This window comes from Typopeltis vanoorti, chromosome 1, assembly GCF_054136105.1.
Source record: "Typopeltis vanoorti isolate ZY-2024b chromosome 1, IOZ_Tvanoo_1.0, whole genome shotgun sequence".
NCBI classification, from domain to species: Eukaryota; Metazoa; Arthropoda; class Arachnida; order Uropygi; family Thelyphonidae; genus Typopeltis; species Typopeltis vanoorti.
In genome coordinates this window covers 31723709-31749700 of record NC_143549.1, presented here as the reverse complement: position 1 = coordinate 31749700, position 25992 = coordinate 31723709, and the positions used below count along the sequence as shown (strand labels likewise).

The window sequence follows — 25992 nt, the reverse complement described above, 5'->3', positions numbered from 1 at the left end:
TGTCTGAGGGAAAGGTGTGAAACTTATTAGTTTTATTATTATTATTACCAAAGACCCTAGGGAGTCAAAGACTCATCTAGGAGGTCCTTTTATCAAACACGCAGCTCATCATATCGTGCTTTAAATACACTCAAATTCTCTGCAGACACCATACTCTCAGGCAAGGCATTCCAATCATTCACAACTCTGCATGAAAAAAACCTGTTTCTCACTCCTCTGCTCACACCCTCCTTATACAGCTTCCAGAGATGATCTCCCACTATTTTCTATAGAACCTGTCCAGCATTGATCCTATAACAACCCCTTAATAACTTGTAGGTCTCTATCATATCTCCCCTCTTCCTCCTGTCCACCAGACTCTGCAAGTTGCATCTTCTCAATCTTTCCTCATACTCGACATTCCAGAGGTTAGAAACTACCTTAGTCAGTCGCCTCTAGACCCTCTCCAACATCTCTTCACCCTTCTGAAAACCAGGTGACCAAATCTGGGCACAATAGTCATGTGTGGCCTAATCAAAGCCTTATACAATGGAACATGAATCTCCCTACTTCTACAAGTCAGTGTCCTCCACATCATTCCCAGAAGCCTTTGTGTTGTCTTCACAATTTTGACTATGTGTTCCCCTAAATTTCAGATCCTTATCCACTATCACCCCCAGATCTCTTATTTCTTCCGCCTCCAACAATATATCATCACCAAGCATAAATTCTGAATCCCATCTTTGTTTTCCAAATTTTAAAACCTTACATTTTGCAACATTGAACTCATATCCCCAATCACTCAATTTATTCAAGTCTTCTTGTAAGGCCACAACATCTTCTCTACTCTTCATGGTTCATCCCAACTTTGCATCATCTGCAAGCAACTGAATATTTCCATCCAAATCTTCACCAATATCATTAATATACAAGTTAAACAGCAATGGCCCTAAAACAGACCCCCTGAGGTACATCAATAGTAACTTTCCTTTTCCTGGATATTGCTTCTCCCCCATACACAGCTTGTTGATACCTATCAGATAGCCAGTCTCCAATCCAATGCGGCAATCTAATATCCAACTCCATCCACTCCAGTTTGACTATCAACTTATCATGCGGTAACCTATCAAAATCCTTTTCAAAATCTAAGTATATTACTGTGTATACTTATCTATTTTAAAAATGGCTAAAAGTGTGTGGTAGTGAAGTTAAGGAAGTTCCTTGGTAAGAGCCACGTAACTAGAACCGATAGCTAAAAAATTCAGCTGCTGTGTATGTGTGTGTGTGTGTGGAGATGTCTGGTTTGTAAATTTTTGGGGCTCCATAAATTCAGCGTTTTTTTTTTTAACATAAGGTTCTGGGTTGTTAATGATTTCTTTCATTCAAGAGAACTTTTTTAATTTATTAATACAAAAATACAAGAACATTTTGATGATAATTTAATAGGATATCTATATTCCATAAACAGAAATGCTTTAAAGTTGCATACAAGATTATTAAGAGCAAAGCATGTTTAGGGTAATGTTTCTTTCATAATGACTTATGCAGAATACAACAACAAAGAAGCTTAATGATTATTCGGCTTAGCAGATTGTAGATCTCACACACACACACACACACACACACACACACACACACACACACACACACAAAAAATTGAAATTATTAAATAAAGAAATTCAGACTTATGAAATTATTTATCCACTGTACTGTCTTGACTTGTACATATGTTCATAATTAGATGGATATAAATGTCCAATGAAGTCAAAATAACCTTTGGATGTTATAGAAATAATATGGATATATGAAGTACAGTAAACCCTCAATTTAATGGACTTTGGATTTAATGGACATAATTTCTATTCCGTATGTCACATGTGAAAATTAACACCCTGTTAATTTTAAAATGCTTTTGATTTGCTTATAATTAAATTAACAGACTATTTTTTGTTACTATTTTCATGTTATTTTTAACAAATTTTGGTGAATAGGCCATCATATGTTGGAAAAACACTGTAGTAATTTAGCCGACATAAATGAGTTACTGCTCATAAAACGTTTGCCGAATGATTAGGTCGTGATCACACCACCACACTGTAATTGGTTCTTTTGGCGTGACTTTCTGCTGCAGTTTTATTACACACATTTTCATAATTTTAGGGAGTTAATTATAAAAAAACAGCAGAATTCAAAAGTTCAAAAAAAACTTCATAGTTTTTTCAAAGCAGCATTACCTAATTGAAACGCCTCAGCATCGATCATTTATTTTAAAAAATGCGTGATGTAATGGACTTTCGATTTAACGGACACCCCTTAGCCACTATTAGTCAGTTAAATCGAGGGTTTACTCTTTATATTTTATCCGGCCAGTCAGTGGGAGAAGAAAAAAAAATTTTTTTCTTTCTTTTGGACTTGATTAGTTTTGATATTACTTATCTCTATATACAAAAGATCACTAATATGTATCACTAATAGAAATTCTTGATTTGATAAGTCCCACTTCTCTCCAGACATATTTGTATTATTCAGAGTTATTAGACATTTAGGTTATTTTACAAAAATTGGAAGATTTTAGATGGCACACATTATTATTATTATTATTATCATTATTATCATCAAACCTCCATGGAGTCAAAAGGCTCATCACAGGTCACACACAGTCTATCATATCATGCCTTAAATATCTTCACCATCTCCATACTCCATACATCTCCATAGTAATAATTCCTTAACTTATAACTTAACTATCCACCTAATAATTCCTTAACTTATGTCTCAATCATATCTTCCTATCTCCTCCTATCCACTAGTTTCTGCAAATTGTTTCTCAATCTCTTTTCATATTCAACAATCTGGAGCCCAGAAACTACCTTAGTCAATTGTTTCTGGACCGTTTTTCAATACAACTTCATCTTTTTGAAAACCAGGTAACCAAATCTTTGCACAATAACCCATATGTGGCCTGATCAAAGCATTATACAATAGAACCAGAATCACCTTACTTCTACAAGTCAGTATTCTCCACATCATTGCCAGAATTTGTTGTGGTGTCCTCTAAATTTTAGATCCTGTATTTCTTCTCCCTTGAGGTTTGTATCTCTTTGGGGAGTTTTCATTCATTCTTTCTGTATGTTGTCTCCATCTCTCTCTCTAATGATGTAGTCTAAGGCAGGTATCACCTCAAGTTCCTTTAAGATATCACTATTTCTTTTTAAGTCGAGTCTGTTTTGCTCATGAATCTCGAAAAGAGATGATCAATCTTTTTCTTTTTGCTTGAGTTATGGTCCAAGCTTCTGAACCATATGTTAGGATGGCTCTTGCTATTGAATTATGGATTGTAATTTTTGTTTTCTTTCTTATTAAATTTTTATTCAAAATCTGATTAATAGTTTTTGTTATTCCTATATAATTAGTTATTTTATGTTGCACGTCTTTCTCTCTCTCTCATAAGATAAGTAGTAGCCTAGATATTTGAATGTATTAACCTGTTCTATAATATCATCATTGATGCAAATACTTCTTATTGGGTCTCGGCCTTTGAATGCCATGACTTTGGTTTTGGAAGTGGAGATTTCCATATTATATGTCTTTGCTATTTTATTTAATGAAAAGGCTGCTTGCTGTAGTGAATCTCTGTTATCTTCAATTAGAAACTGATCATTGGCAAATAAAATTGTATCAATGTTGGTGCAGTCATTAATGTGAATGCTGAAACTGGTTGTTTCCCTCCACTCTTATAATATTATTAATATAAATATTAAAGAGGAGTGGTGATAGACTACATCCTTGTTGGACACCTACATTTATGTTCTGTGATTCAGATTTTTGTGTGGCTATCTTTATTTTAATTTGGTTATTGTTATATATATTGAAAATTGCTTTAACTGGTTAGGAATGTTGTCATTTCTTAAAGTTTCCAGTAGCTTATTACAGTTGATTTTATCAGAAGCCTTTTTATAATCCACGAATGAATAATGAATAATAATGGTCTCTAAATTGAATTTTCTTCTTTTTTCTGTCAGAAGCTTGTGAGTGAAAAAGGTGTCAGTGCAGGATTTGCCTTTATGGAAACCGTTTTGTTCCTCTCCAAAAATATTTTCATATTTTGTTTAATTTAATCTTTGAAAGGCTTGAATATATTCTATATCTGGTATTTAAAAGGCTAATGCCTCTTTGTTCTCACATTCATTAATATTGCCTTTTTTGAAGATGGGAACAATCATAGCATTTTGTCAGTTTTCTGGTGGTAATTGTCCATTTAGAATCTTATTCATAAATTGTAATAGTTTGTATCTGAAGTTGTCTCCAGAATATTTGAAAAGTTCCATATTAATACCATCCCCTGGTATTAATATGGGAACAATCATAGGATTTTGTCAGTTTTCTGGTGGTAATTGTCCATTTAGAATCTTATTCATAAATTGTAATGGTTTGTATCTGAAGTTGTCTCCAGAGTATTTGAAAAGTTCCATATTAATACCATCCCCTGGGCTTCTATGGTTCTTGCATTGTTTAAGTGTTAACTCTAAATCTTCAAGAGTAAAGGAATCTGTTGAATTTTTGCAGATAATGGTTCTAAGAGTGGGTTGTCATCAGTTGTTCATAATTCTTTATAGTATTTCAGCCAGTCCTCCAAATTTATGGTATTGATTTTGATCAATTCTCTAGGGTTATTCTCTAGGAAATTTGAAATTCAGCCTGAGAACTCTTGGGAATGAAAAAACAATGGGGGGGAAGGTCTTCATAACTGGGAATCAGAAAAAAGGATGCTTATAAAAAAACAGTTAAGCACCAACAAAATAGAGGATGAAATTGAATATAAACACAAAACAGCAATAAGCAAATAGAGAAACATGTAAAAGAGTTCAACAGAACAATTTTGTTAGCAATTTAATAAACAATACTGATAAACTTAAAACACAAACATATAAATTTATAAAATTGCTAACAAAATTGTTCTGTTGAACTCTTTTACATGTTTCTCTTTTTTCTTATTCCTGTTTTGTGTTTATATTCAATTTCATCCTCTGTTTTGTTGGTGCTTAACTGTTTTTTATAAGCATCCTTTTTTCATCTATGATTTTCCTCATTTCTGATTCCCAGTTATGAAGACCTTTTTTTTCCCCATTGTTTTTTCATTCCCAAGATTTCTCAGGCTGAATTTCAAATTTCCTAAAATATTGCAGAGGTGATTCCACTCTTCATTTATAGATTCATCTGAGGGTAGTTGATAATTTTTCATTTATTTTTTTGCTGATATAATTTTCTTTTATCAGGGTCAGATAATAAGCTTACTTTGAATTGAATGAACCTGAGTTCTTGGTTCTCTAATGGATACTGGTACTTGTGCATTATCCATCTTGGGGATAACATACATAGATAATAATTTAATTCGATTTCAAAACCTTAGAACTGACATCAAGAATGAATCTACCTATTTTATTATTTGCTATAGTTAGTCTATAATAGATTTTGATTCTCTTGCTGACCATGTGAATTTATGGGTGTCTGTGTTTGAACATTGTACATTATTCTTAGATTATTGTAAATAGAGAAGTCGATTAATCTTTGACCATTTCTATTTTTTTGCTAATTCTCCAAAAATTCCAACATGATTTTGGATTTCATGTTGGAGGCTTAATGGATTTTTTACAACACTCAAAAAGAATTAAAATAGAATTTAATACTTCCTATATTTCGTCCTAGTCACTAGGACAAATTAATGTAACATGCACACACAAATCTTACAATACTAAGGTTGGGCTTAGTATTGTAAGATTTGTGTGTGCATGTTACATTAATTGTTTTTGCAATCCCCCGTAGATGTCCTAGTGACTAGGACGAAATATGGGAAGTATTAAATTCTATTTTAATTCTTTTTGAGTGTTGTAAAAAATTCATTAAGCCTTCAACATGATGTCCTCACAGCTTAAGCCTCTACACACGAATGATTTTGGATTTTCATTTTACTTAGGCAAGCATTTAAATCACCAAGCAGTAATAACATGTCATTTTTGTTTATTTTTTCTGTTATATTTTGGAGTTGGTTGTGGAAGTCCGAACTTTCATCTTCTCTTCCCATAATCAGAGAACTGTGAGATATCTTCTATTAATTAAGTGGATATTAAATCCACCATCATTTCAAAGCTTAATACAGAAACTATAAAAGTTTCGTTCGAAAATTGACCAGAGAGCTTGCGGGAATACACTTGCCGCCATTCTACAAGTTGCCCTAGCCAAACCTTATAGGAGACATGCACACTAGCCCAAGCACCCGTATTTTGATAAGGTTTCACTGGCCTGACAGCTTTTATAGTTTTTGTATTCGGCTTTGAAATTATGTTGGATTTAATATCCACTTAATTTAGATAATTTTGCATTCGCCAAAGTGAAGCCTTTTGGCTCTTTATGTTAGTAAATCTTCTATTAAGTTTCAATCTGAGTTATAATGTTCTTTTGTTTCAGTATTTATAGTTATTGATATTGTCTTTAAGGGATTTATGAATCATGATTGATACTCTTGCTTTTGCTCTATGATCCTCTTGTACTCCACTATAGATATGTGTATGATTATTGGTTTCTTTGGTTCACTGATTGTTCTTCTTTGTTTTTCTTCTATTTAGATTTTCTTTTGATATAAAATTTCATCTGTTTGGTTTTCTTTGTAAGATAAGCTTCCTACATTATAGTTAGCAAAATGAATGATAATTTTTTCCCCATTTTTGTTTTTCAGATTTTAAAACCTTACATTTTGCAACATTGAACTGGTATTCCCACTTCCATGTCCATTCATTCAGTCTATTAAAGTCTTCTTGCAAGGCCACAAACATCTACTCAGCTCCTCATAGTTTGTCCCAACTTTCCATGATCTGCAAACAGCTGCATATCAACATTTAGACCTTTCTCAATATCATTTACACATAAATTAAACAGCATATCAACCATATTCCTCCATAGACAACAATTCACTGATTCCTATCAGACAACCACTCTCCAATCCAGTGCACTAATCTACTGTTTAGTCCCATCCATTCCAGTTTAATTACCAGCTTGTCATCTGGTAATTTATCAAAGGCCTTTGTAACCAATTCATTTGTCACCCTGTTATAATAAGTATGCAGATTGCTAAAACATGATACTCCTTTAACAAACCTATGCAGACCATCAAAGCGTACTTTTCTGTTGTTAACTTAATTCTGAATCTTGGTCCTAACTTACTTCTCTAGCACTTTTTTGATTTTGATAAATCTTCTTTTGATAAAGAAGATTTATCAAAAAATCAAGAAAACCACTTGATGGTCTTGATTTTTTTTTTTAAGTTAGGAATAATATCAGCAGTGCAACAACCCTTAAGGAACACAAGTCTCTTGCATAAATTATCTTTTTTCAAATGCAGCCTGCCATATTTGCTAACAGTTTTCAGTACAGGTAGTTCTCACTTTACGAATTTTTTATTTAAAATTGTGCACGGCAAAGGCAATTAGGGGCGTGTGCAAGGAATTATGCAGTGTGTAATGACATAATCATCAGTTAGAACGAGCCTCAGTCACTCACGAGCCTTGACGACTCGAATGTGTTATGCACAGCTTTCTTCAATTACACCTGATTTTTTATTTGTTTTCTTTTTAACTTTAACTCTTTTACTTTTCCAACAATGTCAAAAAGAAGCAACAGTGCAAAACCAGAAAACGAGCAAAAGAAACAAAGAAAAGTAAACTCAAGTGATTTTAAGTATGGCTAACCAGTTGTGAATGGAAGGTTCGGAAAATGATGTTAATGAGCTGCTTCAATCTCACACTATGGAACTCTGATTCAATGATCTCCTTGAATTAAAGGAACAAGAAAGAAATGAAAGGTCAAAGGAAATGGAGGAAAAGAAGAAAAAAAACAAAAAAGATGATGAATATGAAGCTCCAACTCAGTTTTTCACTTTAAAAGGCCTAGAAGAAGCATTTAAACTTCTCGAAAAAGCTCGAGCAATCCCAACTTGGAATGATTTAGTAATTCCCTCGAAATGAATAATGCTTCTGCATGCTATCTGGTTATTTTAAATGAAAAGAAATGAAAGTCTACGAAGCAGGAACACTTAAGGCGTTCTTTGAAAAAAAAGTTGCACCAAAGCTTCCTAATATATTTCTTACTACCTCAATGGCTACCAATTCACCCAGTGATATAGAAATGAGCTAATTAAGAATCCTTTTTAATTTAAAATTTTTCTTATATTATTTTTTAATATAAGATTATACACGTAACCATTGTATAACGCGGATATTAGGTTCCATAGAAATGCCGTGTTATATAAATCACAATATGCGAGACTCAGATCATATAGAAAAAATAGGGTTAAGTTCTGAAATCGTTTTTTTAAAGATTTTATTAATAATGACATATCCACAAAAACATATTTTTATTTAATTCTGATAATTCATGTAAGTTTAGAAAACATAAACTATGAAACAAATACATAGTATAAAATTATAAAATTTATAAATTGTACATAAACTTCATTGCATATAATGCATAAATGTTTTAGGCAAAATAAAATAAAGTGTATATTTTAATCGTCATCACTCTCTTCAAAACTAACATTTCGTAGATGTTCTTTATTTACGAGTGACCAAACATCGTCATCACTTGAAGTTCTAATCATTTCAAGTGATGAGAAATCTCTTGGACAGCATTTGTATAATTCTCATTGCATACTTAAGCTGATTTAGTTATCAAGAAGTCAGTAATAAGACTTTGCTTACCACTATGCTGCAATTTTTTTATTAAGTTCATAATACGGAGCTAAACAAATATCCAATTGTCTCTTGAATTTTCCGGAGCTCTCCATTGAAAGATCCTTATCCATAAAATAACTTTTTTGCCAAGTTCAATCCTTTTGCTAATTTCTTTAAACTGAATTCTTTAATGGATTCACCGCAATCAGAATCTTCTGCAGAACTTTCCCTGTCATTTGGTTCGACATCATCTATTAATTGTACCAGTTCATCCTCATTTAAATCTGTTTCCCCATCAATTAATTCACTAATTTCGTTTTCAACCATATCGCAAAAGCTCTCTAAGTGGCCATTACCATAAAAATAAATTTTTTACATTAAAAAAGCATTACATATTGTATGTAACTCACCAAAAAATAAAGTGCTTAGCTTGATATTAACACACTTGTGATTTTTAATGCGCTTTCCTGGCAGAAAACGAAGACAATTTTCAACAATAAACACTTTATATGGTAAACAATTGATGTACATGTGTGCTAAAGGGTATTTCCCCTAATATAAATTCACTACTTATAACTACATGCGCGATATAGCAGATGCAAATTTAACGAAGATAAAATTTGATTTTGAAGTCGCGCATTGAAAAATATATGAAAAGATAAAGGGTTACTACAGTTTGTAGACCGTCTTATATATCGAAACCATGTTGTATAAGTACCGCGTTCAAAAAGGGATACTATAATTTGTAGACCACATTATATCGAAACCGCGTTATATGAGGGTTACCTGTATATATTTCATTTATATATTTAATTATGTAAATCTTTGGCCAATAAAGTCCTTTCTTATTATTTAATATTCATTTTATATTTTCCTTCTTGTGAACTCAAGTCTTGCTTATGGCATTATTTCTAAGGGAAATAAACTCCTGCTTTACGAATTCCCAATTTACGAATGGTCACCAGGAACTAATTAATTCGTAAAAGTGAGAACTACCTGTTCCTTGTTGTAAATGTTTGTAATCGAACTTTTTAACAGAACATATGTGCTAGACATATTTATAGATACTTACATGGCCACATGTAGAAAAAATATAAAATTTTATTCAGAAACTCTGATATCATTTCATCCAATGTATTGCGGACATCATCAGGAAGAAACAGCAGTAACCACATTTCAAACATGAATCATAAGAATGAGTCATGAGGGAATAATTGTAAAAGTTTCTGCAGATTAAATACCACCCCCCCCCCTCAAAAAAATTATGAACAGTTAATAGTAATCACTTCAAAAAAAAAAAAAAGGGGGGGGAGATATGCATACAGTCAGAGTGCCCTAACCTTCAGCTTAACATGTTTCAAGGAAAAGAAGTCTAATTTGAACTACTGGAATGAAGAATTATTGTCTTGTTTCAGTGAACTCTGTGTTTAGTGTCAATAGCATGAGAAGTAATGCCAGGTCTGTTGAATTCCAAACATGCAATAGTCTTGAGGTTCTCAGATTCTAATAAAAGCACAGTTGCCGGGCTGTCCAAAGTAGCAAAGATCGCAGGAGCAGGGTACTTGATAGATACCTAGTAAGGAGGATTATGGTTTGATTTCATTTAGTGTCACTATTTATCAACATCCCACGACAAGAGAGCCCTTCGATTTTTGCATTCTGATTTTCTGGAATAAATTAATTTATTCATTGCAAGTTATTTTACATGTCAGAACAACTTGTTCAAAAAAATCAGAGGAATAGTGATTGCCAATACTCTATCTCACCAACTTTAAATGATTATCTTTTATCTCTTGATTGCATTTGCAGTCTTTCTTACATGGCCCTGAACATCAACTTGCTATCTGCTAACACTCCAAGATATCTCTAGTGTAATCCCACGAATATAATATGATATTGAATATCTAATTACACCAAAGTGCATGACTTTGCATTTACTGACATTGAACTGATATCCATTTTCTCATGCTCAGCAATTCCAGCCTATTCAAATCATTCTGTAAGTACTCTATATCAACAGCTTTCCCGATTACCCTACCCATCTTTGCATCATGAACAAATAGCTGTATGTCACCTGTCAAATCCTTCCCAATATCATTAACATATAGATTGAATAATAACAACAGAATAACAGTGGATCAAGGACTTATCTTTGTGGTACGCCACTAGTAGTTACCTTAAATCTTGCAGTCTCACTTCCCCCATGTACCAATTTTTGATGTCTATCAGTCAGCCATCCTCTTATCCATGCTAATATTTTATAATCCAAACCCATATTCTTTAATGTATGCAACAGTCTTCCATGCTGCATTCTGTTAAGAACATTAGCAAAATCCAAAAGTATCATGGTGTATCATTCCCCTTGTCTAACTCAATGGTAACATTATTATAGAATGTGAGCAAGCTGCTAGAACATGACCCTTCCTTAGTAAACCCATGTCATAAACTCTATCAACCCATATCTGAATGTGTATCCTAACCCACTTTTCCAAAATCTTCATCACCACTCCTGAGCAACTTATTGGTCGATAGTTGGGTACATCGGTCTTTGCACCACCCTTGTGCAATGCGATTACCATTCAGCTCGTTTAGCTGAACACCCTTTTAGTACCTGTCCTGATATCCCATCAGTTCCTATTCTGAATTGTTATTCAGTTTTTTTCAACAGCTCTAATACCTCCTCTTCATACAGCATATTGATAAAGCTTTTAGCAAAATGAACAGTTATTAGTTGAACAACATGTTCTACATCACCCCCACACCATCTGCATTCAGAAGAGTCATTCTTTTATATTCATTCTTTCTTTATCTTACAGAGCTAGTTTCTTTTCATGCTTAATATACAGCTTTTTGTACAACAATTGTGACTACTCTAGCCTGCTACTTATAACCTTCATAACAGACGTCATCCTTATGCACACGGTATTCCTTTCACATCATCCTTTTCTTATGAATCTGTTGCTTAATAAGATTACACATCCATTTGACTCATTCCCCATTTATTCTTCGAACTCTCAGAACACATTCTTGATATCTCATCATTTAAGTATATTTTAAATGCTTCCCATGCACTATCAATATTCTTCCAATCCAGCAATTGATATGAATCCACTGAACTCAGTATACTCCTCAGTTGGTCATAATTTCCTGCTTTGTAGTTCAGCATGTAACTTTTTCTGAATGGAACATTCATGAACTTAGTCACAACTGGAGACAGCATACCAAATAACACCCTTCTTTTTACAACAACACTACTTACTACCTGATTTTCTTTACTTACTGACTTACCTGATTCTGTGCTTTGTTGTTTCTTGTTTTGCTGATTAATTTTCTTTTCCTCCCTATTTTCAGTTAAACACCTCTCAACTTTCTGTAATTCCTGCGTTGTCTCTCTTATGATTTTATTTTGCTATTTTGGAGGTTAATTCATTTTCAATAACCTCCTCAATATCTCCAATAACCATATTAGCAGGGAAAGCTATCTTGTTCTTATAATCACTTGTTTATATTAAACTGAAGTTTTACTCTAAAATGGTAGCTGTTTCCATAATTTTTATGATGAATTCTGATCACCATGTAATCCTGAAGGAAAAAATATCTTATAAAACACTAAATACACTATATACTCTAATATACTATAAAACACTAGTTTTCTAAGGGAAAAACACAATAAAATTTATAAAAATCACCAATTTTACACAAATCTAAATTCACTGACCAATCACAATGTAGCCTTGATCCCAATCTTGCAGGTCATGACGAATTTTTGGTTTATAAAAGCCAACCTTTACTGTCAGATGCATTCACTTGTCTTCACACCATCATTCATTGCAGAAGACAGGTATTATTAAAAGTCTTGTGCATACTCATAAGATCTGCTCTTCATTCCCTTTTATTACATGAATTAAGTAAAATTAAAAGTACTCTAGTGCCACAACAACAAAAGCACTATGGCTACAACAAAACTACCATTCAGAAAATTATTGATAATTATCATCCCTCGACCAGACTTCAAATCTAATATGAAAAGAATTTCAGTATCCTACTTTAAAGGAATGTAGGATATACCTCTTTCAGAAACTGTCTTCTTTCTTGCCATTTACAAAGGCTGGACTACCATTTACTAGATGTCTGTCAAGAACCTTGCTCATATTATCTTTTGCTGCTTTGGATAGATTGCCCACTTTGCTTTGATTAGAATTCAAGAACATCAAAGCTATATTACATTTTTGGAATCTGATAGATTTGATTTGCTTCTCATCTATTGATGCTAGGCACAGAGTTCTTTGGAACCAGGCAAAGATTCTTCATTCCAGTAGATTCACATTTGATTGGCTTTACCTTGAACATGTTTGAAATACTATGAAATGGTCTGAACCTTAACTACTCTAACTGTATGCCAATAATCAATTCTTTTTTTTTAAGGATATATAGGGTTCTTAAGGATCAAAGCAGTATAACTGAGAGGAGACCTCCACATAGCCTTTAAAGGAATGCGGAGAACCGACCAGGGCTTCTGACCTAATGTCCAATCCTCACTTTCTCGTGGTGCACCCTGTTTGGTATCTACCCAGATACTGAATGAAGGAGGATGGGCTGGCAATTTGAGATTAGGCGACCAAATTTTATTCTTATTGGCTTAAATCAAAATACAAAATGATGGTACAACATGACAGAATTCCCTGCTGGCTGGGGTGTCGCCCAGTTAAACAAGGGCCCCCTTTGTTTTCGCCAGGGTAAACAGCAAAAAGTCAGCTACTGGAACAAATCTGAAAACACACCCCAACTATTGTGTCACCTTTTCTTAATAACTTTGATATCTATGCTCTTTACGTTTATTCGCACCTTGGTGTCACGTGGTACTATCTAAGTACAAAGGAAATTGCCCTGGGATAGAGCCAAAATACAAATGTAACAAAGCTTCTGAGGTTCTTCCTCTCTTAAAATCCTAAGACATTTATTTGTTTTTGCTGCGCCACTTAGGACAATTAGTTTAAAAGAAAAAATCTTAAACAAGAAGTGAACACCCAGCTATACCTCAGTGACTAACAACCATGCAATCGTGACCGTAGACACGCTACTCAAATCTCCTGCTTAGGTTCGCATATTTAGCAAGTGGTGCATCGGATAATACTAACAAACAACTGAATCAGAGTAAGCAAAAGATTTATTTAACATTCTAACATATATACAGTTCATGGGAGTCTGGGAAAGGTCATTTCTAAACTACAAATTTACATGCTATCATAATATTATTCACATAGGATTAACAATAGAGCTGTTCTCTTTCACTTCACACATAAGATCCTCATAACTCTCTTAATTAAAACCTAGTAAATATACATTATCACTTTGTATTCACACATCCTAAGGTTATCACTCTTTAAGTTACACTTGTCTACTTTCACAACTTATAATTTGCTACAGTCCTAAGTTTTATCTTTGTTAAGCCCTTAGATCTTGATTCACTTATCATTCATATACACTATTTAACAATAAAATTTCACGATACTGTATTATAGTTACCTCCTGTGCTTTTTCCTCTCTTTACTTGTCCTTTGACCCTCAATTTAATTTCTTTGTGCTGGGATTGGTACCTGGAATTCCTCGATTATGTGCTGGCCCATTCATTTCAGTCAATTATGCCTTCCTTTCATAGGATTCTTGGGGTAAAGTCACTCTTTCGCACGTGTTGTCCTTTTACCTAGATTCTGAGGCCTCTTTGCAAACTACCCTTTTCTTCTGGAGTAATGTGATTCACCTCGGACCTTGCGAAAAGTAACCTTTCCCGTGAATATGTGACATCTACCATTTTCGTCTGCTGGGCATCAGGGCAGAGATTTCCCCTCATGCTCTCGAGCCGTCCCTTCACTCGTGGAGTCCACACACTAAAACCAAAACCACCAGGAAAAAAAAGCTTCGTGGGGGGGGGTCCTAACTCTTTTATATCTCCGCACCCTATTGGCACCTTCCGTAATCTCCCCCCCCCCGACTCATCAATAGTGCTCAACACGATATCTCTCGGTAGAGGATTTATTCTTTTCTGCTTACTTATCATGTGCCACGTGCACATGATACGCTTGCGGCAACTTCCTTTAATCCTGTGCTCTTGGACATTAAAAATTGTGAGTCATTCATCTAAGCTTTGTCTATCTAATTCCTAGGAATGGTATACTGCTTTAATCATACTTTAATGATGTTTTTCTCTAGAATTTTACCGCCAATATTTAACTAGCTTAAGTAATCTTTCTACATAATGGAATAACACTTCTTTCTTATGCATTTTCATAATTATTATCCTACACAACTCAACATCACCAGAGTTAAAGATCGGTACTATCAACATAAAAAGTCCGAATGGCAAAGAAATGGAGCTAGCTCAGGAATGGGATAAATACCAGATCAACATAATAGGGGTGACCGAAACAAAAAAAACTGGTGAGATCTTTTTGAGCAATAAATACAAAATGTTATATTCAGGCAATGACAATCAAGGAAAAGAAGGAGTAGCCAAAGTATTCAACAACACTAAATATGAGGCTAATCTTCTTGAATGGCAGGCAGTCTCAAGTAAAGTGATATGGGCAGATATCAGAATGGGAAACTGGACAATGAGACTTATTTGTGTCTATGGTCCTACAGAAGGTTCTACTAAAGTAGAAGTGGAGGAATGTTTTGAGACTTTAGAGAAAGCAACTGACACAATGAAAAAGGAAAAGTTGGTCCTTGTTGGGGATCTAAATAGCAGAGTAGGAAATGATTGTCAGACATACAAAAACATTTTGGGAAATTTGGAGAAAAGAGCAAAGCTAATAATAATGGCAAATACCTGTTGGATTTCTGCTGAGGACATGGACTGGTTATTACTAACACCATGTTCCAACATAAAAATGTGCACAAATTCACATCAAAGTCATGGAGAGAAGAGGCAAGGAATATGAAAAGTCTCATTGACTATGTTATTGTTGATAGTGATGTTTTCTCCCTGTTGCATGACACCAGAGTGTACAGAGGATTTGAAAGTGGAAGTGATCACTATTTAGTCTTAAGCAGGATAAAATTGAATTTCATTTTGTAAAGCAGAACATTTAAGAAAGTTTTAAAGCGAATAAAAGTTGAGCACCTCTCAGATTTGAACTGTAGACTAAAATACACAAAGGTTACTTAAGAAAAAATGAAAGTGTTTGAGAACAGGAACCAAACCTTGGAGATTCAGTGGCAAGTCTTGAAGAAAATCTTGATTGATTCAGCCCGAGAGGCATATGGTGAGGTTGTCTTCAAAGATACAAAAATCAGAACCCCATGGTGGACATAGGAAGTTAAAGAGGCAGTGAAAGAAAAGAAGAAAGCATATCAAAAGTTCCTGGCATATAAGCTAAACAAAAGTCATGGGAAGACTTTGGTAAGAACATAGAAAATAAATATCAAGAGGGTGGCAAGATATTCTGGAGGTTGTTGAAGAAGCTCAGAAATGGAGGAAAGAGTGTTGTATGAAGTAGAGATGATAAAGGTGACATGAAAACTGGAGAAAAAGATATCCTTCAAGTATGCAGTAATTACTTCGAAAAATTGCTAAATGAAACAAGCAGTGATAACACTGTGGTAAAAAAACACTCCACAGGCATACATTCAGGAATACATATCTATACTTGAAGTAGAAAAATCCATCAAAGGCTTGAAATGTGGAAAGGCAGCAGGAGTGGATGATATTAGACCAGAAATGCTAAAGTATGGAGGTATAAAAGTCTTACAGTGGCTGCACAGCATAGTTCAGAAGTCCTGGACAGAGGGATGAATTCCTGATGATTGGAGTAGAGCACTCATAGTACCCATATATAAAAAGGGAAATAAAACTGAATGTGAGAATTACAGAGGTATTTCCCTACTGAGTGGGTAAGATTTATGCAACTATACTTGAGAAACGGTTGAGAAGGACTGTGGAAGAAAAGCTTCGAGAAGAACAAGTTGGATTCAGGCCAAATAGGGGCTGGCAGGATCAGATCTTCACTTTACGACAAATAGTTGAGAAATCATGGGAATATAACAAAGATCTGTATTCAAGTTTTGTAGATCTGAAAAGGGATATGACAAGGTACCAAGAGAGAAGCTATTCAATATACTACAGTTATATGGTGTCAATGGGTCATTATATCAAGCAATACTTAGTCTTTATTTGAGTTGTAAGCCAGCAGTTAGAATTGAAGGAAGTACAGGAAGATGGTTTAATGTTAAATGTGGTGTCAGGCAAGGATTTACATTATCCCCTCTGCTATTCATTATCTATATGAATCACATTATGAAGAAAAGTGTTATTAAACCTGATATCAAAATTGGAGATATTAATCTGAGCTCTTTATGCAGATGATGTTATATACTTCTAAATAAATCTGGTACAAGTCTGCAAGATTCCCTGGCTAAATTGAATAACTGTTGTAATAAATATGGTTTGAAAGTCAGCAATAACAAGATGAAGACAATGAAAATAGACAGAAGTACTGAAAATATCAACTGCATTGTGAATGAAGAACCTATAGAACAAGTAAAACATTTCAGCAGCCATTTAAGCATCATTTTAGTGAAGATAGTAAATTAAATATAGAAATAGACAACAGAATCAACAAAGCTGGTATGTTAGGAAGTCAGTTGAATAAATTCATATTGAATAAGAGAGAAATTAGTTGGAACACTAAATTAGCTGTATACAAGACAGTTCAAACCAGTTTTAACTTATGGATCTGAGAGCTGGGTCAAAAGTAAAACACTTGATCAAAGAATAGAGACTGCAGATATGAGAGTCTTGAGAAAAATAAAGGCACGAACAGATGGCATCAATGGCAATATCATATTAAAAATGAGGATATTAGGAAAGAACTTGGCATTGTCAGCATCCAGGAATGCGTTAGCAGAGCTAATCTCAGGTGGTATGGTGACTTAAACAGAATGGGCAAGGAAAGATTAGAAAAATTTATTTCTATTATCAAAATATTAGGCTTTTTCTTTCAAGTGTAAGCATCAACATGATACTTATACTTAAAACAAAAGATCATATTGCTATTATGCATTTTGATTACTGTGCTGAAGTCTGGTCATCTGGATTCCTTGGAGATGAGAAGGTTCTGGAGAGAGTTCAGAGGAGAGTGACTAAGTTTATGAGTGATGTAAAAAATGCTCCGTACATTGATAGATTGAGCTTGTGAATTGCAGAGGTTGGTTGATAGGTGTAGAAGAAGGGATATGATGGAAACATTTAAATTACTAAAAGGTTTTTATAAGATTGATGCAGGGGAAATATTTCAGCTGTGTGATAGTGATGGAAGAACATGAGGTCATCCCTGGAAATTAAGGAAAAGTGTAGTTAACAAGGGTGTGAGAACTAGATTTTTTGCTTGGAGGATGGTGAATGAGTGGAATGCATTGCTTGACTCAGTTGTGAGTTATTTGTCTGTAAATGAATTCAAGAAGAAATATGATAGATATTGTTTTGATAGTTTGCGTCTCCTGCGATGAGTCTACTGACTCCATGGAGATACCCATAATAATAATAATAACGATAGTAATAATAACTAGTTGCTGCTAATGAAGCTTCCTAGCTCCTTTGCCTGTTATACAGCCAAACATAATTCATAGTTATCAGTCAATGGATTGCATAATAAACCACAGTAATCATAATAATAAAAGCTATATCATAAAAAAGTTTCTTGCTTCTAAACCAAAGAATACTCAATAATTGGGAGAGTTTTCTGTTAGTTGATAGGCAAATTACTCATTTTTGACATAAAATTAGTACTAATTTTAATTTGTTACTGTTTACCAGAAATAGGAGTCCAAATAAAAGTACAAGCAGCCTCAGTTTACGACGGTTCAATTTACAGTGATTCACAAGAACGGCAGATGCCTGCGTGTGCTTTCTTACTGTAGTGTGGTCTAACTGAGAAACGACGCTAACAGGCACTCTAGTGTTTGAGTGTTTATCGAGCTACTGCAACGTATATGTATCAAACCTAGTTTTACTGTTGAATCTACCTAATTGTTCTGTTTAATTTTTTTTACATACATACGTATTTAAATTGATAAAGTACATAATTATATACCATGTCTGATAATAGAAATGCAGAAAAATTAGAAGAATTTGGTGTTAAGAAGCAAAGAAATCAATCCCACTTGAAAAGAAGATGGACACATACATGCTAATGTCTGTAGAAGTATGAACTTACCTCCATTGACTGTTACTGCAATTATGAAAAATACAGATAGAATAAAAGTCTGCGCAACATGCTATGGCAATACTAAATGCAAAACATGTGAATTATTATCATTATAGGTGGAAGACTTGAATCAGAAAAACATTCCTCTGATGCAGGTTGTTATAACTGAGAAAGCAAAAACAATTTTTGAGGATTTTCAAAAGACAATTATAGGTGAAGAAACATTTTTAGGAAGCAAAGGTTGGGTCATGAGATTTAAGTCTCGAAGTAAGTGTCACAGTGTCAAGTTATGTGGTGAGGCGGCAAGGGCAGATGTTGAGGCAGCGGCTGCTTTTCCTAAAGAATTTCAAGACTGTGTAGAACAAGGAAGTTATCCTCCTGATCTCATTTTTAATGTTGATGAGACTGGGCTCTACTGGAAAAAATTGACATCATGCACCTTCATTTCCTGAGAAGAATGTTCCGCTCCAGATTTTAAAGCTGCAAAAGATATACTTTCGCTTTAGTTGGGTGCAAATGTCTCCAGAACTTTGAAGCTTAAACCAATGTTGGTGTACCATTCACAGACACCACATGCCCTCAAGGGTATAAAAGCCATGCTGGCAGTCTATTGAAAATGGAACAAGAAAGCTTGGGTTACACAAGATGTTTTTATAGATTGGTACACAAATTATTTTTGTCCGGCTGTGCTTCGCGTCTGTAAAGAAAATGATTTGACAGCCAAGGCATTGCTTCTCTTGGATAATGCCCCTGGACATCCTCAAAACCTTGCTGAAGTAAGAACTCCATTGGATGTTAAGCTTGTTTACATGCCCCCAAACACAACATCGCTTTTGCAACCGATGTATCAGGGGATTATATCAATCTTCAAAGCCTCTTACCTCTGTATAACATTTATGGAAATGGTAAGAGTCTTGGACACTTCAGGAAAAACTATTAAAGACTATTGGCGGTCATTTGATATTTTGAAGGGCATTAACAACATCAGGACAGCTTGGAATGAAGTGTCAGCAAAGTGTTTAAAAGGAGCATGGCGAAGACTTCTTCCAGCATTTATGCACGACTTGGAGGAATTATAGCAAGAGGAGAATGTTATTGAAGACGTTACCAAGCTTGTGCGAGAGATGGGATTGGAAGCTATTACAGCTGAAGACGTGACAGAAGTCTTAGAGAGAGAGAGAGCCATGATAAACAGCTTTCCAATGAAGACTTAAAAGAATTAGCCGAACAATTAAGTCAACATCCAAAGGAGGAGAAAGAAAGTGAAGAAGGTCCTCTGAGAGATATGAAAACGGCAGATTTACAGCGTATCCTTGCAAGCATAGAGAAATTGACTGATGAACTCTGCGAAATGGACCACGACTGGGAATGGAGCGCGAACGTAAAAAGGAGTGTAATCGCATCTATTCAACTTTACACTCAACTCCTTAAAGAAAGAAAAAGAAAATCTAGGCAGTTAACACTGGATACTTTTTTCAGAAAAAATGAAGATGATCTGAAACTGAAACCAGGAACTTCAACATAGAAATATGTAATATCTTTTCGAAGTTTCATATATTTTGTATATAATTTTGATTTGTTTTCGTTAATAATAATTTTATTTTAACAAATATATATATGTATTATCAAAGCTTTAAATATAATAATGATACACATAATTATATTTGTGCATATTTTTTTTGAATATTTTGTGTTTCATGTGCATAATTTTTGACTGCACAGAACACAACCTTTTACCTCCCATTAAAATTAGGTTCATTTTATGCCGATTTGGTTTACTTCTTTTTTTTCAGGAACGGAAGTGAGGCGTAAACCGAGGGCTGCCTGTATTGGGTTTTACTGATTTAGCGGAAGAAATATTTAATTTAATCATCAATTTTAAATCTTTTGGATAAAGCTGTCAGAAAAATTTATCCTAGTTAGCATTAAATAAAAATGTAGAGTGGAAAAATACATGACCTTGACAACTGTAAATTCAGAGTCAATATTAGTACAAATGATGAGCCAAAATAATTTATTAAAGAAATAAATTTTTTCCATCATTTTCATGATGCAAATATTCCTTTCTGGAATATGAAAATCATTGTTGAATTTATTTTGACACCACCTGGTTCTTACTTCTTAGAAATTGTTTCCTCATTAGTGAAGAAACCTTTCTATTTTCTTTATCAGTTGCATATTGAGATCTTAAAATCATTGATAATTATAAAAACCTATTTCAAGGAAATGAAGTGGCATTATTTTTGAAAGTTTGTCATTAAAGGAAAAACAGTATTTAAGAAAAAGGTATGTTCCTTTTAAAGTTTATAAGAGCACGACAAGAACATGCTAGCTGCATCAGCTGACACAGCCAAATTCCAAAATACAAACATTTGGAACTTCAGGTGTTTACCTGCTGACAAGCAGGTAAATTTTGAGGTATTTATGTATTTGTATTTCATATTGGGGGGTGCTTAAGGGCCAAAGCTGTATAACTGAGAGGAGACCTCCATATAGGAATGCGGAGAACCGACCAGGGCTTCTGACCTAATGTCCAATCCTCACCTTCTCGTGGTGCACCCTGTTGGATATCTACCTGGATACTGAAAGAATGAGGATGGGCTGGCAATTTGGGATTTAGCCGACCAAATTTTATTCCTATTGGTTAAACCAAAATACAAAATGATGTACAACATGACAAAATTTCATGCCGGCTGGGGCGTCGCCCGGTTAAACAAAGCCCCCGTTGTTTTCGTCAGGGAACCACGGCGAACTGCGAAAAGTCAGCTACTGGAACAAATCTGAAAACACACCACAACTCAACATCACCAGAGTTAAAGATCGGTACTATTAACATAAGAAGCCTGAATGGCAAAGAAATGGAGCTAGCGGAGGAATTAGATAAGTACCAGATCGACATAATAGGGGTGACAGAAACACAAAAAGACAAAAACTGGTGAGATCTTTCTGAGCAATAAATGCAAAATGTTATATTCAGGCAATGACAATCAAGGAAAAGAAGGAGTAGCCATAGTAATCAACACAAAATACGAGGCTCATCTTCTTGAATGGCAGGCAGTGTCAAGCAGAGTGATGTAGGCATATATCAGAATGGGGAACTGGACAATGAGACTTATTTGTGCCTATGATCCCACAGAAGGTTCTACTAAAGTAGAAATGGAGGAATTTTTGAGGCTCTAGAGAAAGCTGCTGACACAATGAAAAAGGAAAAGTTGGTCCTTGTTGGGGATCTAAATAACAGAGTAGGTAGTGATTGTCAGACATACAAAAATGTTTTGGGAAAATTTGGAGAAAAGAGCAAAGCTAATAATTATGGCAAATACCTGTTGGATTTCTGCTCGGGACATGGACTGGTTATTACTAACACTATGTTCCAACATAAAAATGTGCACAAATTCACATCAAAGTCATGGAGAGAAGAGGCAAGGAATATGAAAAGTCTCATTGACTATGTTATTGTTGATAGTGATGTTTTCTCCCTGGTGCAGGACACCAGAGTGTACAGAGGATTTGAAATTGGAAGTGATCACTATTTAGTCTTGAGCAGGATAACATTGAATTTCATATTGAAAAGAATGGCATGTAAGAAAGTTTTAAAGCGAATAAAAGTTGAGTAGCTCTCAGATGTGAACTGTAGACTAAAATACACAAAGATTATTGAAGGAAAAATGAAAGAGTTTGAGAACAGGAACCAAACCTTGGAGATTCAGTGGCAAGCCTTGAAGAAAACCCTGATTAATTCAGCTAGAGAGGCATGTGGGGAAGTTGTCTGCAAGATACAAGGTGCCAAGAGAGAAGCTGTTCAATACGCTACAGTTTTACGGTATCGATGGGGCATTATATCAAGCAATACTCAGTCTTTATTTGAGTTGTAAGTCAGCAGTTAGAATTGAAGGAAGTACAGGAAGATGGTTTAATGTTAAATCTGGTTTGAGACAAGGATGTACATTATCCTCTGTTATTCATTATCTATATGGATTACATTATGAAGGAAAGTGGTATTAAACATGATATCCAAATTGGAGATGTTAATGTCAGCTCTTTGCTTTATGCGGACGATGTTATACTTCTAAATAAATCTGCTACAAGTCTGCAAGATGCTCTGACTAAATTGAATAACTGTTGTAATAGATATGGTATGAAGGTCAGCAATAAAAAGACAAAGACAATGAAAATAGACAGAATAGTTGAAAATGTCAACTGTGTTGTGAATGGAGAACCTGTGGAACAAGTAAAACATTTCAGCTACTTAGGCACGATTTTTAGTGAAGATGGTAAATTTAATATGGAAATAGACAACAGAATCAACAAAGCTGTATGGTAGGAAGTCAGTTGAATAAATTCATATGGAATAAGAGAGAAATTAGTCGGAACATTAAATTAGCTGTATACAAGACAGTGTTCAAACCAGTTTTAACTTATGGATCTGAGAGCTGGGTCAGAAGTAAAACACTTGACCAAAGACTAGAGACCGCAGACATGAGAGTCCTGAGAAAGAATAGAGGCGTGAACAGATGGCATCAATGACAATATCATATTAAAAACGAGAATATTAGGAAAGAACTTGACATTGTCAGTATCCAGAATGCGTTAGCAGAGCTAATATCAGGTGGTATGGTCACTTAAACAGAATGGGCAAAGAAAGATTAGCAAAACAAGTGTTCTCTGCCAGGTTGGCAGCAAAACGACCCAGAGAAAGACCAAGATGTAGGCGGATTGATATGGTACAAAGTGCCTTAGATGACAGAAATATAAGATCTGATAATGTTGGGGTCTTGACAAGTAACAGACTGATTTGGAGGAAAATTGTAGATAGGAAGTTAGTAATAATGTAAATTTTTCATGTAGTACTATCATATCCTGTACACCCCTTGAGGGTACATGGTAGGAATTTGATGATGATGATGTATTTTATTTTTAATTTCACTTTCTTATTCTTAAAAAAATTTAATAATATAAGTTTTTGTTTTATTTACTATTGACTGATTCACCTTTTAATGACTGTTACTTAAATACTTAATTAGCTGTTAAATGCAATTACTTTACATTAAAATAGCACAGTCAAAATAGTAACTTTTATTTCTTTTAAGGTTACATGGTGGTCAACATTCATAGTGAGGAATTTATGGAGACACAGCATTCTAAGACCTGTGTTGCAATGACCTCCATAAATTCCTCGCTATTCATAGTGAGGAATTTATGGAAGTCATTGCAATTTTTGAGGAAATCTCTCCTCTTACAGCAGATGTCTCATTTTGCTTGTTTTAAATTATGAGTGCCTTAACATTAGTGGAAGACATAATGAAAAGATTAAATTACAGAATGATCTATTTTGGTAAAAATTATTCATTATCAGCAGAATTGTTAGCCATATCTAGCAAACATTTGCAATGAACATAGGAAAAGAGATAAAACAAATTAAAATAACATTTGAAATTAAAGTGCATATTACAGTGCATGATATTAATTGCAGGATGAGAACCCCCATCTATAAACCATTAGAATTCAAAGGAACAAAAAATAATACAAATTATACAAATGTACCGAGTCTCTTGATTCCAGACCACCATACAGTAAATCACTGTCTTTTTTGATTCATGTAATGATTAAATAATGTTTTTAAACAGTCATTTATATATATAAATGACATAAATAAAGCATTTATTTACATCAGGTATGAAAAATTAAGAATAATTTTTGCAAATATAAAAGCTACTCTGAATAGCTTGGCTTAAGGGAACATGCCAACCAATTTGGTCATCCATGTACACCATTAAAAGTTTTCCATTTTTTTTTTACAATAAGATTGTCATGTTTACAGATAAGTAAACATGACAAACAAGTGCAGCAAAAAGTGCTAGTAGTAGTAGCACTTTTTGCTGCACTAAACTCTTATCTTTGTTTTAACAACTGTAATAACAGTTGTGGGAGATCAGTTTAGCTTGTTCTCTGACTCATTGTTCAATACATCATCACTAAATTTAACAATTTTAATCTTAGTATATAGTGTAACTGGTTTACCATAAGTAAAGGTGCTGTTACTAGAAGTATCATCACCCTTACTCTGAATTTTATCTGCCATTATTAACTATAATACAATAAAATAATTGTTATAAACAGGGCTAAAATGCACAGTGAAACACCAAAACACAGGGGGGGGGGGAGAGATGTAACAAGCAATAACGCTGTAAATAAACTGATATTGCACATCAGTTGATTTGCAGCAGCATCATATTTCTAAAACTGTTATATGTATGCAGCGATATATAAATGGGCACTGGGTCATAATTGAAAATGTCGTATGAGCAGATCATCATAAAGCGAAGCATATTAAGGCAGGGTATTACTGTAATGTGCTTTTATGATTTTTATTACCTTGAATTACAATAGTTTATGGTTGGAGCTCTCATTCTATAATTAATATCATATATTGTAACACATTTTTAATTTCTACTGTTGTTCTAATTTGTTTTGATTATGTTCATTGACAATGGTTGTGAAATGTGACTGAAAATTCTGCTGGTAATAAATAAATTTCTATCTTGCTATAAAGTCAACTTTACAGCAAGATAGCACTGTGAATTATTGTAAAGGAAAGAAGAAACTTGAACATCACATTTTGTATATTTGAAGATTATAGTTTTTTAAGAAGTGCACTACATTATAAGGAAAGCGTATAAATTACACTATTCATTTGAGCAGCTATTAATTTTTATTTAATTTCTTTTGTCCTATAGGATAATGTAATTCCTAGTTCAGCTTCAGCTATTGTCAATCATAGAATTCATCCTTCCCAAAGTGTCCAAGATGTGAGTGAATGCAAATACCTTTATAACTTTTTCTCCTCTTTAACTATTAATAAAAAAGTTGTTTTAGTGCGTAGTTACTTCTTTAACTTGTCACTCAATATTGAAACCATTTGTTTTCTAGGATAAATCAAAAACCATGAAAAGTCATCATCATCAAATTCCTGACATGTACCCTCAAGGGGTGTACAGGATATGATAGTACTACATGAAAAATTTACATCATTACTAACTTCCTATCTACAATTTTACTCCAAATCAGTCTGTTACTTGTCAAGA

General features: G+C 34.1%; 1 protein-coding gene across 3 annotated transcripts in view; it reads left to right on the top strand.

Annotated features, from left to right (window-relative positions):
• LOC150109868 (N-fatty-acyl-amino acid synthase/hydrolase PM20D1-like) overlaps positions 1 to 25992 on the top strand; it is a 230874-nt gene that overhangs the window by 115630 nt on the left and 89252 nt on the right. For 2 of the 3 annotated variants that reach the window (XM_090397055.1, XM_090397070.1), the window contains exon 9: positions 25645 to 25716. The exons of the other annotated variant lie outside the window; for it this stretch is intronic. In XM_090397055.1, coding sequence (XP_090253181.1) covers positions 25645 to 25716 — 72 coding nt within the window. The remainder of the gene's footprint in view (positions 1 to 25644; positions 25717 to 25992) is intronic. 3 annotated transcript variants of the gene reach the window in all.